Source organism: Sus scrofa, chromosome 4 (assembly GCF_000003025.6).
Source record: "Sus scrofa isolate TJ Tabasco breed Duroc chromosome 4, Sscrofa11.1, whole genome shotgun sequence".
In the NCBI taxonomy this organism is placed as follows: domain Eukaryota; kingdom Metazoa; phylum Chordata; class Mammalia; order Artiodactyla; family Suidae; genus Sus; species Sus scrofa.
Genome location: NC_010446.5, coordinates 1,555,606 through 1,570,076, shown reverse-complemented (window position 1 = coordinate 1,570,076; position 14,471 = coordinate 1,555,606). Strand labels below are relative to the sequence as shown.

At 65.9% G+C, this 14,471-nt stretch overlaps 1 protein-coding gene across 3 annotated transcripts; it reads right to left on the bottom strand.

The window, feature by feature from the left end:
• LOC110260203 (maestro heat-like repeat family member 5) lies at positions 875 to 8,612 on the bottom strand. 3 transcript variants are annotated; one of them, XM_021088790.1, is made up of 6 exons: positions 8,433 to 8,612; positions 7,666 to 7,821; positions 5,422 to 5,544; positions 1,614 to 1,716; positions 1,391 to 1,465; positions 875 to 1,053 (listed from the first exon to the last, which is right to left on the bottom strand). In XM_021088790.1, the coding sequence occupies exons 1-6, from the start codon at positions 8,604 to 8,606 to the stop codon at positions 953 to 955; spliced, it is 732 nt and encodes a 243-aa protein (XP_020944449.1). In that variant the 5' UTR covers positions 8,607 to 8,612; the 3' UTR covers positions 875 to 952. The 3 variants fall into 3 exon arrangements, with proteins under 3 accessions (XP_020944449.1, XP_020944447.1, XP_020944448.1); XM_021088788.1 differs by having other exon boundaries at positions 961 to 1,465; XM_021088789.1 differs by lacking the exon at positions 5,422 to 5,544 and having other exon boundaries at positions 961 to 1,465.

Genomic DNA, 14,471 nt, shown 5'->3' with positions numbered 1-14,471 from the left:
TCATGCCCGCTGAGCACCACGGACAACGGCTCCAATGGACGGGGCGGCGGGGGGGGGGGCGCTGCAGGGGCTTCTCAGCTTCCTAGCCCTGCCCGTCCCTCCATGGGGGTCTCTTCCAGGCGGAGCTCCAACACCCTCTTCCCACCAAGCTCCCCACTGTCCTGGCTGGTGGCAAGGTCAGGGATTCCTGGGCACCGCCTGGGCACACCCGTGCTCCTCCCCGCCCCCCCCCCCCAGGGCCTGAGCTGGCCCGTGAGGACCCGAAGCGCGACCTAGGCACCATCTCCACTCGCCCACATGAGTCGCGCTCACAGAGGGAAAGCCATGCGCCTGGAGCTTTCTCGGGCTGCGGATGCTGTTCCCGGAAGAGCCTGGGAGCCGGGGGTTGGCGGGGGGGCTGCGGTGGGGGCAGCAGGGAAGCCTGTGCAGGGCATGGGTGACATCTGGGCCAGGAGCGGCAATGGCCCTCTGGGAACTGGGGAGGCAGGAAGACCTCAGGCTGGAGGGTGAGGAAGGCGGGGACCAGACCACCAAGGGTCCCCGGGCCCCACTCCAGATTCAAACACGATTCTGAGGGCGGGACAGGTGTGGCGTGCAGGAGCAGCAGCTCAGGGCTCTGACGGCGGGGGCAGGAAGATTCTCGAGTCGGCAGGAAGCACCACAGGGTCTGGTAAGGCTGGGGGGCAGGCGGGGCAGGGAACCCTCCAGGCTCTGAGCCCATGGCCCACCAGGGGCCTCTTGCTCATGTGGCCAAAGGAAATGTCCAGCAGAGCTGCTGAGGTCCCCGTGTCGCGCGGCCCTCAGGGCCCCAGGGCCGGGGGGTGTCTGCGTCTAGAAGGAAGGCCGCGGGGCAGCAGAACCCAGGGAGGCCAGAGGCACTCGTCACATTTATTAGAGAACTCCACACACGACATGACACAGCGACATCAGCTCGCACGCACGGAGCCCGGGCTCAGAGGAGCACGAACTGGGACAGCTCAACCATGTCTTCCACGAAGCTCTTGTAGAATTTTCGGCTCGTGGAGTCCGGGTCCTGCTTGACCATCTCGAAGTCTGTGGCAGAGACCACGGGCCCGACTGCACAGCCGCTCGGGCCGCTACAGAGCCTGCTGTGGTGCTGAGGGCAGGCCTGCGGGGAACGGGCATGCCCCGGGAGCCCTGCCGGGGGCTCCGGCTGAAGGATGTGTGGGGGTCCCGGCCCTGTGCCCGGAGCCCAGGCGGGGTGTCGGGGGTCCCGGCCCTGTGCCCGGAGCCCAGGCGGGGTGTGTGGGGGTCATGGCCCTGTGCCCGGAGCCCAGGTGGGGTGTCGGGGGTCCCGGCCCTGTGCCCGGAGCCCAGGCGGGGTGTCGGGGGTCCCGGCCCTGTTCCCGGCTCAGGCAGCCCTGCTCACACTTCCTGAGGGTCTTCACGTCACCCCTCTTCAGGTGGAAGCAGAGGTCGGTGAAGTAGTCCTGCAGGATCCCCCCTGCGGGGAGGGAGGTGGGGTCTGTGGGCGCCCCGGCCACTGAGGGTGGCGGGCGAGCCAGGTGAGGAGGGGCCTGCCCCCTCTGGAGTGGCCCGCTGCCCAGGAGCATGGCTGTCCCGTCATGGGGCGGGGGCAGGGCCACACCTACCGATGAACTTCATGGCCGTGACCTTCAGGCACCTGTTGGGGCTGCTCAGGTACACCAGCGCCTGCATGAGAAACTGGTGGTAGCTGCCAAAGTTGCTCTCCACCTGTGGGGAGGAGAGACGAGTCAGTGGCCTGCAGGGGCCCCCATCCCCCCTAGCCCTGCCCTGCTAGTCTGGGAGGAGGGCCATGACCCTGAGCTGGGTCCAGGGCGGGGAAGCGGGGCCCCTGGCAGGGGTGAGGCGGGAGGAGCTGGTAGAACCTCGGCTCTGGAGAACCAGCTCTTCTCTGGCCCGTCTCGGGCGGGAGCCTGGGGGTCGGGTTCTGAGACCCTGCACCCCCACGGCCCCTCCCTCACGCTGCTCGAAGTTCCTCAGGGAAGTGGCTGCTGCTCCTCCCAGGAATGTGTCAGCAGTGAGTCCAGGCCCGGTCAGAGCCAGCGGGATGCAGGGCAGGTCCACCAAGTTCCTCTGCTCAGAGGGCGAGGAAACGGGGCACTGGCACCAGGATCGGGGTGCTCTGTGGTTTCTCTGGGCACGTGCCACCCGCCTGGGGCCTGCAGCTGCCACAGCCGATGGGGGAGAGCGGGTCCAGGGCCAAGCTCGTCTGTGGCCGTGTCCTCAGGTTCATAAACCAGCCTGTTCTACGGTCTGAATCGGCCTTTCCGCCACGTGCACTGCCAGTCCTGACGCGCGCCTGCCCTGCCTCGGCCCCAAGTCCATCCCCACCCTCCCCTGAGAGGCCCCGGCCTACTGCTGCGCTCATGCCCCAGCCAGGCTCTTTCTGGGTGAGGGGCGCTCCTGCAGCGGGGCACTGACAACAGGCCATCCCGCCCAGCGTGGGGCCTGCCCATGGCCATCCTCGCTGTGGCTCCCCCTGGCCCACGGGACCCACAGAGCTGCCTTCCCACCCGCGCCCCCACGTCCTTCCCAGCCCCAGGACCTCATGCTGTGACCCTTCTTTAAAAAGGGCAATCCGGTTACACGAGGTCGTGCGGGTGGGCCTGGAGTCCTTATGGAAGGGGCAACGTGGACGCAGAGACAGAGGGGACACAGGGAGACGCGGGAGGGCCCCGGGAGGGCCTTTGCAGGGAGGAGGGCCCAGGTCACCTCCCTCTCGGATTTGAGGTTCCAGAACCACGAGACGATGCACTTGTGTCGTCTAAGTCGCGCGGCTGTGGCACCTCGTCTGCAGCCCAGGAAATGGGGCCGCGGTGGAGACGGAAGAACCCTGGTCCTGGGCCCTGGCTGCCAGGACAGCGACTACATTCTTTTGAGTAAAACTACAGAAACCCTGGGAAGGTGCGACCACGGCAGAGCCCCGCCCCCGGGGAAGGTCGACGTGGGGGGAAGAACTGAGATCAGGAAGGAAGGAGGCGAGGACGGGCTGCGACGGAGACACCCGGAGACACACGTCCGGCCCCCGCTTCGCTCCTGCGCGGCGCCGACACCGTGAGGAGCCCCCGGTGGTGAAGCCTGGGATCCTCCTATGCGTTCAGAGGTGTTTCAATGCGGGTGTGACTGATGCGTAAGCCAACGTTCAGGGCAGGAGCTTCGTTAGGCAGCGGCTGCCTGCAGCTTTTTCCCCGGTGACCTGCGAATCCAGTTAGTACGACGAACACGCGGGCGGCAGGCAGAAGGCAGATGCCACGCACGGGCCTCTCCACGCCCAGAAAAACCCCTGGTGACAGACAGATGGACAGCACACGCCCTTCCGCGCCCACCCAGAGAAACGAGCAGTGGAGAAGAGGCCGCAGCAGGCACGCAGGCTGCCGAGGCAGCTCCCGGGAAAGCAGGCAGACCCTCGGCCCAGGCGGGTGGGCGCAGCAGAGGGACCCGGGCACAAAACGGGCCCCTTGGCAGTCGGGAGCAGAGCGCCCCTGCGAGTAGGCAGAGGGGGCAGAGCAAAGTTGGCCTCCACCTTGGCCTTGAGCTCGGGGCGAGAGAAAGGGGCCGTCTCTCCAGGAAGGGGAAGGGGAAGGGGAACCGCGGCCCAGAGGCACCAGAGGGCCTGGAGCAGTCACGCCACCTGCACCCGGGGACCATGGGGCAGAGACATTAATGCGGAGCCCAGCCTGGACGGATCACGCCTGGGACGCCAGGTGCCACAGACAGATGCCCTGGCACAAGTCCTCTGGAGCCTGATGTGAGGGGCACACTGGAGAAGGGCCATGGCCCAAAGGACGAGGAGGAGGAGCGAAAAGCCACCACAAGCGGAGTCGGAAAACACAGCCAGGAGGAGGATGTGGTCCAGGGAATTTCGGATAAGCGAGCCAGTGAGCAGAGATAACTCAGGATTTTAAAAACAATCACAGGAGTTCCTGTCGTGGCGCAGTGGTGAACGAATCCAACTAGGAACCATGAGGTTGCAGATTCGATCCCTGGCCTTGCTCAGTGGGTTAAGGATCCAGCGTTGCTGTGAGCTGTGGTGTAGGTTGCAGATGCGGCTCGGATCCCGCGTGGCTGTGGCTCTGGTGTAGGCCAGCAGCTACAGCTCCGATTCGACCCCCAGCCTGGGAACCTCCATATGCCACGGGTGCAGCCCTAGAAAACGCAAAAAGACCAAAAAAAAAGTAATAACAATAATTACATTTGTGGCATTTGTAAGAGAGACGGAGGCTTAGAGGAAGAAAGGCCTGTGGGAGACGCGTAAGAGAAACCACATGAAATGTCAGCCACGAAACAGCCAGGGGCGTCTGATGGGAAATTAGAGACGGATGAAGACAGAGATAAGGGACCTGGGAGACAAAGCTGAAAAATGAACCCAACACGCAGCGTCAAGAGACAACACAGACGGAAAATGCGAGAGTGAGGTTGAGACCCACGGTGACAGTCGTGCAGCTCCTTGTGCCCGATCGCGCCGTATCTTTCTTTGCCTCTCTGCTCCGAAGCCACCCACGCTGCTGCTCTGCGGGAAGGGGTCTGGGCCCTTGGACTGGCTTCCTGCACCAGCTGGTCCAGACGTGCCCTCAGTGGGCACAGCGGAGGGACCCCAGGGGCTGCGAGGGTCCTGTGCCACCTCCTGAGGCTTTTCTTGGCCTCTCCAAGGGCTCATTTCCAGCAATTTCTGCACCACACGGAGGTGGACTCCTTCTCTGACGGAGGCATGTCATGGCCACGTCCTAACAAGGCCCAGCTCTCAGCCCACGAGGGGGTCCTGGGCACCAACCGTCTCACACTCAGGTGGCCCCTGTCAGTAGGGAGGCCCGCCTTGCCACGTCACTATGGATGGGCACGTTCCTGCTGCTCCACGTCCCCTGAGTTGCCTTCACTTCCTCCCAGCCTGTCCCCACTGCAGTTAACAACCCCCCGCGTGGCCCTTTCCCCGCTCCGATCACTGCCGGGGCGGAGCGAGTGCCTGGAGCCAGACACCATGGCCGCTGGAAAAGGGCTGTGGAGTCTGCGCTCCCCGCCCCATCCACGTCCACGTCCACACACGTCTCCTCGCCCACTCCCGGGTTCTGGGATCCCAAGGGCTCTACCCAGGTCGGCACCTGGGACATCAGTGGGCCCCGGGCCCCGAGACCCCTCGACAGCTTGTGGGGGCTGGTCCGGATGACGGCGGGGGGTGGGCTGCACATGGTCCACCCTGGGGGCCTGAGCCCTGAGACTGAGCGGCAACGCCTTCCTCCCCTGCCCCATGCGGGGCCAGCACTTAATAAACACCCACGGGGCCAGATCAGATGGCATCCAAAGGAGCCCCGGCGTCTCCGCCCCACCTGGGTGCCCTTTGCCCTGGGGGGGTGTCTGCACACAGCCCGGCTGCACCTTCCCGGCCTCCCCTTTCCTCCTCCAGGAGGGCCGGCATCTTACCATGTAGATAAAAATGTCATTTTCGGCCCCCAGGCCACGGCCCCAGGCCAACTTGCCAAACAGCTCCTTCCGAAACTCCCACTTCAGCAGAAGGGCGCAACGCAGGAAGGTGAACTTTGTCTTCTGCAGGTGCCGAGAGAGGTGACGCCCCTGTCACCACCGCGCCCGGGACAGACCCCGAGAGGCACGGCCTTCTGCAGCCGTGCTGCCCGTGTGGGCCCAGAGGGGAGCTGCAGCCACGGAGGAAGCCTTCCCTCCCCAAGCCCCCTGGTGTCCCGCCTGAATGTGCAGGGAGAGCCCAGAGGGGCCAGCCGTCCCTTGGCCATCCAGGCCCCCTTCCCACCCCGAGAGCCTCTCTCGGGTGCAGGGGATGAGCGCCCAAGGGAAGGGCGGGGGCCCTCCACCCACCAGCCCCCAACAGCCAAGGCCCCTGGTCTCACGACTCCTTCAGCGAGGCCCTGAGCCCCTGGGGGGAGAGCGCCACCTCCAAGGCCCAGGCGCTCTCGGCTCCTGCCCCCAGCTCAGGGGTAGGCATGTGTCTGGAGGAAAGGCCTTTCAAGAGGCGATGGGTTCGAGTGAAGCTGTGAGAGGGGCCCGCCTGGGTCACCAGGGCCTTAGAGTAAAAGGAGGTCAGACGTCCGCAGAGGGACAATGGCGTGAGGACAAGGAGACAGGCCTCGGGAGGGGCAGCCCTGCCAGCGTCTGCGGGGGGCTCAGCGGCAGTGTCTGCGGTGCTTCCTTCCCACGGCCCCAGCTGACCAAGACAGGCCCGTCCCGAGCCCTGCCCCTGCCTCCTCGCTGAGCTGGGGGGGGGCCCGCTCTCCAAAGCCCTTATCCTCCTCCGCGAGGCCACACTGCCGGGCTGCCGCGGGGCTCACACCTCTGTCGCCAGGAGACTGTGCACTTCAGGGGAGGCCGCCTCCTCTCTAGCGCCTCTCGAACACAGGAGGAGACCCCCCGACCACCCCCCCACTGCCCTCGGCCGGGCCTTCCCTCAACCCCTTGTGTGCCAGTCATTCGGAGAACGAACCAACCTCTCTCAACAGGAGGCCCTCGGCCTCAGTCCTTTCTTCCTTAACTTATTGGCTGTGCCCTCGTTCTCCCGCCTGGTCACGTCCCTCCTTCCGCTGGTCTCTCATCCATTCACCACCCTTCCACCCACCCACCCATCCACCCACCACCCTTCCACCCCTCCACCCATCCTTCCATCCCATCTATGCAGTCGCAGCCACTCTCTCACGTCAGGCTCCCGGCTGGGGGCTGACCTTGCCCACCCACCACTGTGGCAGACCCTCTCCCTCCCTGGCTGGAGAGGTTCCCAGCCCAGTGGGGCCACCAGCAGTGGGTCCAGGGAGCTCTTGGGTCTGATGGGTCTGGGGTACGGGTGGGAAGGAGACCTGGAATTTGAAGAAGTAGGACTTCAGGTGGCTCCCGGAGAACTCACGGAGGGGCAGGAAGGAGGAGGCAGCCCAGGCAGCAAAGCAGCGGGCAGGGCCCACCCAGGAGCCAGCGTGGGATGGCATTCCCTAGGCAGTGTGTGTGTGTGTGTGTGTGTCTGTGTGTGTGTTTGTGTGTGTGTGTGTGTGTCTGTGTGTGTGTGTGTAGGGTCTGTGCCAGGTGACTAAGTTATCGATGGTGAGCCTGGAGGCCTTGGGAGGGGGGTGAGGGCACAGGCCTTGGCCGAGAAGGAGTCTGAGTGGAGAGTGGAGGCCTCCCTGAGGTGGGGCACCTGGAGGGGGTTTCGAGTGGGATGCAGAAGTGAAAGGGGGTGTACCAGGGGGCCAGAGGCACCCACCATGCATGTCTAGGAAGCTGGGGTCCCCATGGAACAGCTGGTGGCTTTGGGGCTCCCCATGGATCCTCTGTGGGAGTTGGTGTCTCTTCCCGGGGTGGGGGTGCCCTCGCCAGGACACCGTCTGGGCCACCAGCTCCCAGGGTGGAGTGAGAAAGGCGCAGAACACCAGGCTCCTGAGGCTGATATCACGTGTGTGTGCGTGTGTGTGTGTGTGTGTGTGTGTGTCGGGAGGTTCACAGGGTCCTGGGCGGGGTGAGGGAGCCACTCCCTGGATGGGTCAGGGTCCCCTCCTTCCCTTCACTTGCGCAGCCTTGGCCTGGTCTCCACTAACCATCCTGAGCTCCCCGACGGATCTGCAAGCAGCTGGGCCCTCCCCAGCCCTGCTCCTCGGGCTGCCCCTGTGCTGCCTGGAGATTGCTGTCCAGCCGGAGGCATGCCAGGCCACTCACCATGACCACGTCGGGGCAGGAGTCGGCCAGGTGGAGGAGCAGCGGCACCAGGGCCTGGAAGGCGTGGTTCTTGAGCTGCTGCCGAAACTTCTTGCCACCGCTGTGGATGACATCCCCGTACAGGAGGATGGCCTCCCCACGCACGCCTTCCTGCTCCTGCCAGAGATGGGCAGGCCTTCCCCTCAGCCGGGCCAGGGGCCGGAGCTCGAGGCCCCACTGCAGCCCCAGCCCCACCAGGCCACACATGCCGCCAGCTGCCACACCTCTCTCACCTTCCTTTCCAGCCCAGTGACCTGCAGCGGCTAGTCCCTGCACCCTCTTCAGCACCAGGCTGCCGACCTCCCCACTCAACCCTGCCCTGCTGCCCCCGTCACCTCACACACCAGCCGCCTGCCCTCTCCTCTGGACACCCCCAGCCTCCATGGCTGCAGCCTGAATCTCCGTCCTGGAGATTCAGGGCCTCTCTTCCCTGGTGGCTCTCCTCCGCTGGGGGCCTCAGGCTGACAGCAACCACACCTCCATCCCCAGCCCCGCCCCCCATGGGGGTCAGGAGCACAGACTCTGGGGCCAGATCTGTCACTTTCTAGCTCTGTGACTCTGAGTGAGGATCCTTCCATGACTTGGTTTCCCTTTTGTGCCTTGTCCCTGGGCTGCAGCAAGCAATGAACCCAGCCGTCCTCCTCCCCTGCCCCAGCTCCTCGGTCCCTGCCTGAGCGCCTCCAGGACACTGCATGATGGGCAGCGCCTGCCTCCCCCGCCTGGCTCACCTCCAGGGACTGCAGCATCCATGCCCCACCTGCCACCCCGGGACTGGGGCTCCGCTCTGACCCCTTGGTCTCCCCCTCCGCACAGTGTACTGACAGTCCTGCCGTCTGTCGCCGCCTCGGTTTAAGCCTCACCACCCTTACCTCGCCTGATTTATTCAGAACCCCTGAAACCATTTACCCTGCCCCGCCCACCTTCCACGTGGCGAACTCCTGCCAGCCCTGCCCTCTCCTCTCCCCTCTCCCCCTGCACCACGGCCACCGATTTGAAGCCTCGGAAATCTCTCCTTCTGGGCTCCACCAGTGGACTTTACCCATAAGCCCTAGGGAAGCTGCTTTGGCTGCTCCGATTGGCCGGGATAGTAGCCCTGCTGCTCTGATTGGCTGAGGGTTAGTCGCTCTGGCTGCTCTGATTGGCGGGTTTGGGCAGACGCTGCGCAGGGCAGGGTTTGGGGCCCTCAGCTCCTCACATTCTCGAACAGTGGCAGCAGCTGTTGGGCGATCTTGAGGCTGATGCAGCCGATGCCCTGGGCACCCAGACGGTGCAGGATGTCACCCAGGATCTCCATCAGGCCCAGGAGGTCCTTGGGCTCGGGTTTCAGGAAGCTGTCCAGCAGGCTGGCCAGCTGGTCCCGGAGCAGAACCACCTGCGGGGAGATGCAGCCGCCCCCTGACCTGGCCGGCTCCCTGCGCGAGGCCCTTCCCGACCTCCCCACGGCTGAGCCCCCTGGGTGAGCGCGCCTCTTTTGCCCACTCCTTGACGCCCTTCACTCCCAACAGGGGACCGAGGTCCCAGCGCCCCCGCCTGCATCGTGGGGCAGGACGCATTCCAGGAGGCCCAAAGGAGAGGAGGCGGAGGGACGTCTCCATCCAGGGAGGTGTGAGTTCTCCGTATTCGGGTGGAGCACGAACCGGACCACCTGGCAGGTACGGGATCCCTACCTGGAAAGGAGGCCAGTCTTTGAACTCGAAGTCGCTGAGCTCCCTGCAGCTCAGCAAGTCGAGGATCCCCAAGGCTGCACAGTGCAGCGGGGTCTCCCCAGCACTCTTCCCTCTCCTACACCAGCCCTCCGTGCCTTCCTCACCCACCCCTTCTCATCTGACCTGCCATGGAGGCTCTTTTCAGGTGCACCCTCCTCCTCCCTGAAGCCTCCTGGGGTAGGAGGGGGCCTCTCTTCCCCTCACCTTCTGAGGGTGCATGAGGGTACTGCTGAGGCCCTTCAGGCTCATGGTCCTCACCAGCTGGTTGGGGTTGTTGAGGCCCAGGCTCAGGAAGCTGTCCATGGTTCTCCGAGACACGTACTGGGTGAGCTCTTGGCCATTGAGGAACTAGGGAGGGTGGGATGGTCAGCCCAGCCGTTGCTTATGGCTGCCAGGGGACATGGTCCTTTGGCCTAGCCTGAGCTAGTGGGGTTAGACGTAAGCGGGCCAGTCCGACGTGGAAGGTGGGAGTCAGGGTGCCCCTAAGCAGGGGCAGGAAGGGAGGTCGAGTTCTCTGACCTTCCTAAGGGCCCAGGGCCCTGGTGGGGCGCAGAGTCGGGGCCGAGGCTGGGCGGGGCTGACCTCGGCGATGATGAGGACGGCCACGATGTTGTCCCGCTCCTCGGGGCTCTTCAGGGAGATGACCGCCTGCCCCAAGACTGCCTTGACCTCACAGTCGTAGTGGGCCATGGCCCTGTCAGATGGAAGAGGCAGGCGCGGGGGCCCTGGGGGCTCCGTCCTCGGCCAGGGGGCCCCTCCCCCTGACAGCGCTTCCTCACTCAGGGAGCTGGCCCAGGAGACTCAGTCTGGAGCGCAGGGGCCCAGGGTGGGGCGTGTGCGGGTCCCTTCGGGGTGCAGTCCGGGCCCAGGCCCCTCCTAGGCGGGGTGCTTACCTGGCCAAGAGGGTCACCCCCTCCGGGTAGGTTTCCAGGTGCTCAAAGAGCTCCCATCCCCTCAGCAGCTTGAGGTAGGCGAACACCTCCCAGTAGTTAGTGGTCCAGAAAAGGCCTTTCAGAGCCTCCAGGCAGGTCCTGCGGGCAAGTGAGGGCCCAGTTCTCCCCACCAGAGCAAGCCCCACTTTCCCACCTGGGCCTGGCTGAGCGGCTGCCTTCTGCGCTCCCCTCCCCCGCCGTCGGCTGCCGTTCCCCGCCCCCACCCTGGACCGCAAGTCCCCAGGTAGAACCAGAGTTCATCCTTCTGGGGGCTCCAGCGCTGAGCCCACGGCCTACCGGAGCTTCTGGGGACATGTGGGTGGAACCAGAAAGAAGGAGCAAGTTGGGGTCCTGAGGTTGGGCTGGGCCCTGGGGCCCGTCACACGTCTCACCTGGAGGGGCTGAGGGCCTTGACCTCCAGGCTCTCCTCCTGGTAGTCTGAGATGCCCTCCACCGCGTCCAGCTCAAACAGGTAGTGGAGCTGCGTGAGCAGGCCCAGCAGGATCCCCGCGAAGGCCCAGCGCACCGTGGCTCTGTACTCCGGGACGTAGAGGAGCTCATAAATGGTGCCCAGGGCCTGCAGCAGGATGGGCCCTGCCTTGGTCTCTGTGTGGGGTAGGGCCTGGCCTCCGTGAGCAGAGGAGCGGGCAGCAGCAACCCCAGGGCTGCCCTGCCTGGAGCAGGCCCTGCGCTGGGACCTGGCCCCTGCGGACACCCTCTGGCCGGCCACCCTGGCCTCCCCAGGGCCCTCCCGGGGTCAGATGCCGGCAGTGGGCAGTGGGGTGGGGGGGTGGCTCTCACCAGCAGGGAAACGAGCTTGGCCTGTTCAGGGACCCTGATGAGCTCCCGGGGGGGTCGCACCTTCAGCTTCACGTAGAGCAGTGTGATGACCTTGCGGGCCAGCGGGCTGGTGGTGGCCAGGGCCTTCCACAGGGGCACGACCTGCCTGGGAGGCAGGGACCAGTCCCGCCAGCTGGCTGGCCATGCTGGACGGAGGGCGGGTGGGACGTGACTCCAGGACAGCAGGATGGCCTCCTGGGCACGGGACGGTGAAGGTGGCAAGGCCCCTCAGGGACGGGGAAGCCGTCTGCCTGGGGATGTCCAGGCAGCTGGATTCTGATGACCCCCGGGGCTGAAGCCATGCTTGAAACTCGCCCGGGACACAGGCATACCCTGCCTTTGTCCAGCCTGTGTCCTCACGCTCAAGGGGGGGCTCCTGCCCAGCCGGACACAGCCCACAGGCGGCCTGGGGTTTAGAGGGCGCCCCTCCCCTGTGCCCTGGGGAGCCCCCAGCTCCCACTGGCAGCCCACTGCTCCCTGCGGTGCTCCGGGAGGCATCGCCAGTGGCCTCCAGCTCCTCCCGATGTCAGCGCACACACAGCACTCGGGGCCCATTAGGGTCGGCGTCGGACTCGGCTGGGCCGGGCCCGGCTTGAGACCACGCTTCCTGCGAGTTCCCGGTGATGCTTCTGCTCCTGCGTCTGTGGTCTCCCTGGCTTGCTCGGAAACCCCACATTAGCACGGGGGGGAACTGTGTGCTTAGGGCCAGGGGCCTGTTTAGTGTCCGCATCATCCGGCCGTCCTCCCTGCCTCCGCAGGTCGGCCACTGGGAGCTGAGTCTGAGGGACATGTCCAGGCCGAAGGCCCCTCTTGGGACCGATGGAGCCTCCACCTCAAGCCACCCCCCAGCCTGGGCCGCCTCAGAGACCCCCTGGCCCTGGCTGTGGAGTAGAGCAGGGTGTGTGCTTCTTCCCAGGAAGAGCCGTGGGCCGGAGGGCGGGCGCGATGATGGCCAGGCGCTCGCCTGGGGCCGAGGTGCGGGGGGCCTACCTCTCCGAGGGCTGGCACAGGGACAGCACCGCCTCGACGGCCTGCTGGGTGTGCTGCGTCCCCAGCAGGGCCACAGCCCGCATCATGCTGTGCAGGATCTCCTTGAAGACGATGCGGGGCAGCTCCTGGAACAAGCCCTGCAGGATCTCGGCCACCTGCGCGGGGAACGGCGGGCAACCCCCGCGGGCCTCAGCATGGTGCCCCACCCCCGCCTCCTCCACGAGGGCGTCCTCAGGCCGCAGCGGGACCCCTGCCGGGCGGAGGGCGGGCATCGCCTCAAGCTCACAGCCGGCCCTGACCCTGCCTCGGCCTGGCTCTTCCTCCCCCGGTCCGTGTGAGAACGGGAATCAGCTCAAGGGCCCAGCGGGACATGGCTTTCTGAGTGGGCCGTGGACCAGGCTGGCCCGGCCAGACCAGGACAGGTAAATCCTGGCCGGTTGGGGGGGGTCGATTTCTCTCCTTCCTGCGGAACGAGACTGTGAGAGAGGCAAGGTGCCCCTCTGGTTGTGTGTGGCGGGGTCCTGGGACCTTGAGGGGCTGGCCAGACAGGGACCCCCGGGCATCACTGCGGCTTAGGCCTGCTGACGGGGCCATGCTGTTTCAGGTGGCTGGAGAGGGGGGCCTCCTGCTCCCCCAGCCCCGCGCCAGGCGGGGTCCTGCAGCCTCGGCACTCGGCGCCCACCTGCTCTGGCCTGATGCTGTGGTCCTCAATGATTGTCAGGAGCAGCTTCGAGGCCAGGTTGCAGTGCAGGGAGTTGTGGCTGCAGAGGCCTTGCAGGAGCGTGAGGACGAGCTGCGTGTGCTGGGCCACCGTCAGGTTCTCGTCCAAGGCCTGCGCCAAAGGGGCTGGGCTGAGGGGCCCCTCCCTGGGCTTGGAGACAGGGCTGGGGACACTGCTCGTACCCAGGCAAAGTGAATGCCTGGTGTGCGGACTCACAGAGAGCCCTGGAGGGCCCAGCTTGAGGCCCCTGCTCCCACCCGGCTTGCCCCACAGGTCATGGGCCCACCCTCCCCTCCCAGTAGCTGGAAGTGTGTCTGCTCACAGCTGCCCCTTTGCCAGAGAATTGCTCTGCGGACACTGGGAGCAAGCAGCCTCGCCCAGGAGGCCAGGAGCCCCCTCTACTGCCTGCAGCACCTGCAGCGGGACTGACTGAGGGCAGGTAGGAAGGTGGGGCCAGCGCCCCTGCAGCTGAGACCACGCCCCTGCCCAGCCCCTCCCTCCCCCTCCGGAGTTCGCCCTGGGAAATGCCATCCTGAGCTCTGTCCAGATAGCAGGTGGATTCCTGGAGGAGCCCAGCAGCACAAGGCCAGCTCGTGCCACAGCCTGTCCTGAGAGCGGGCTGCTGCTGCCTCAGTGCCCCGCCCTCGGCAGGTGGGGGACACACACAGAGAGCTTGAATGACTCCCGGGGCCTTCGGCCTCAAACCCAAACCCTCGACGCCCAGTCCAAGTTGAAGGGAGGGCTGAGCCTGAGAGAAACGCGGCCTGGGTGGGAACTGAGGTGCCAAGGCCTGTGGCCACCCTAGTGAGGGGCGCAGGGCGCCAGGAGAGGGGGGCCGAGAGGGGAGGGCCTGATGACGTCAGCAAGCACCTTAGACTGTCACAGAGGCGGGGGTGGGCGGGTGCGGGCAGGGTCCTTGGGAAGGAGCCAGGCTTCTCCTGGCAGGGGCTCCGGGCCTGGCTCTTCCTGACCCGCCCCTGCCCAGGTTGCCGAGGCCCTCCGCTGGCCCCGTCTCTAAAACGGCAGGGAGGTGGACACCAGCCAGAACCCGTGCTCCGGGCAGCGCGGGGCGCCTGTGGGAGCCCTGCCAGCTGTGAGCCCTGCCTGCCCTCAGCCCTGCCGGGCCCACCTTCACCAGGTTGTAGAATTTCATCTCCGAGTCTCTGCGGAGGCTCGTTTCAAAATTCTTCATTTTGTTCAAGCGCATGTACTCTGCCGTGCTGCCTGTCGTGGGCCAGCGAGTCAGGAGGCCTGGCGCGGCCTGGGAGGTGCCCCCCTCCTCTCCAGACCGCAGGCAAGGCCCAGAGAAGCCCCTTAAGGGGCCAGGCCAGAGCCCCAGGAGCGGGTGGGCGCGTGGCCTCTGGTCGCCTCTCCTCCCCCTCCCTGCTCGCGGCTCACCCTTCTGCTGGATCAGAAGCTGGAGGAGGAGGTAGACGCACTGGCGGGAGTGGCTCTGGGTGACCTCATCCTTGTCCCGCCACAGCAGCGTCAGCAGGCCTACTTGGTGGCCCAGCTCCGAGGGCATGGCCTCTTCCTGGGGAGGGGACGCAGTGAGCAAAGCCACCCCTGGCTTCTTGG

Bases quoted from the DNA above. Each gene is read 5' to 3' on its own strand.
- LOC110260203 (XM_021088788.1), bottom strand. From the start codon at position 8,606: ATGGTTTCAGGGGTTCTGAATAAATCAGGCGAGGTAAGGGTGGTGAGG. The intron at 1,717-5,421 runs GTAAGATGCCGG...TCCTCCCCACAG, and splicing joins ATGACATTTTTATCTACATG to GTGGAGAGCAACTTTGGCAG. The intron at 1,466-1,613 runs GTAGGTGTGGCC...CCCTCCCCGCAG, and splicing joins CACGGCCATGAAGTTCATCG to GGGGGATCCTGCAGGACTAC.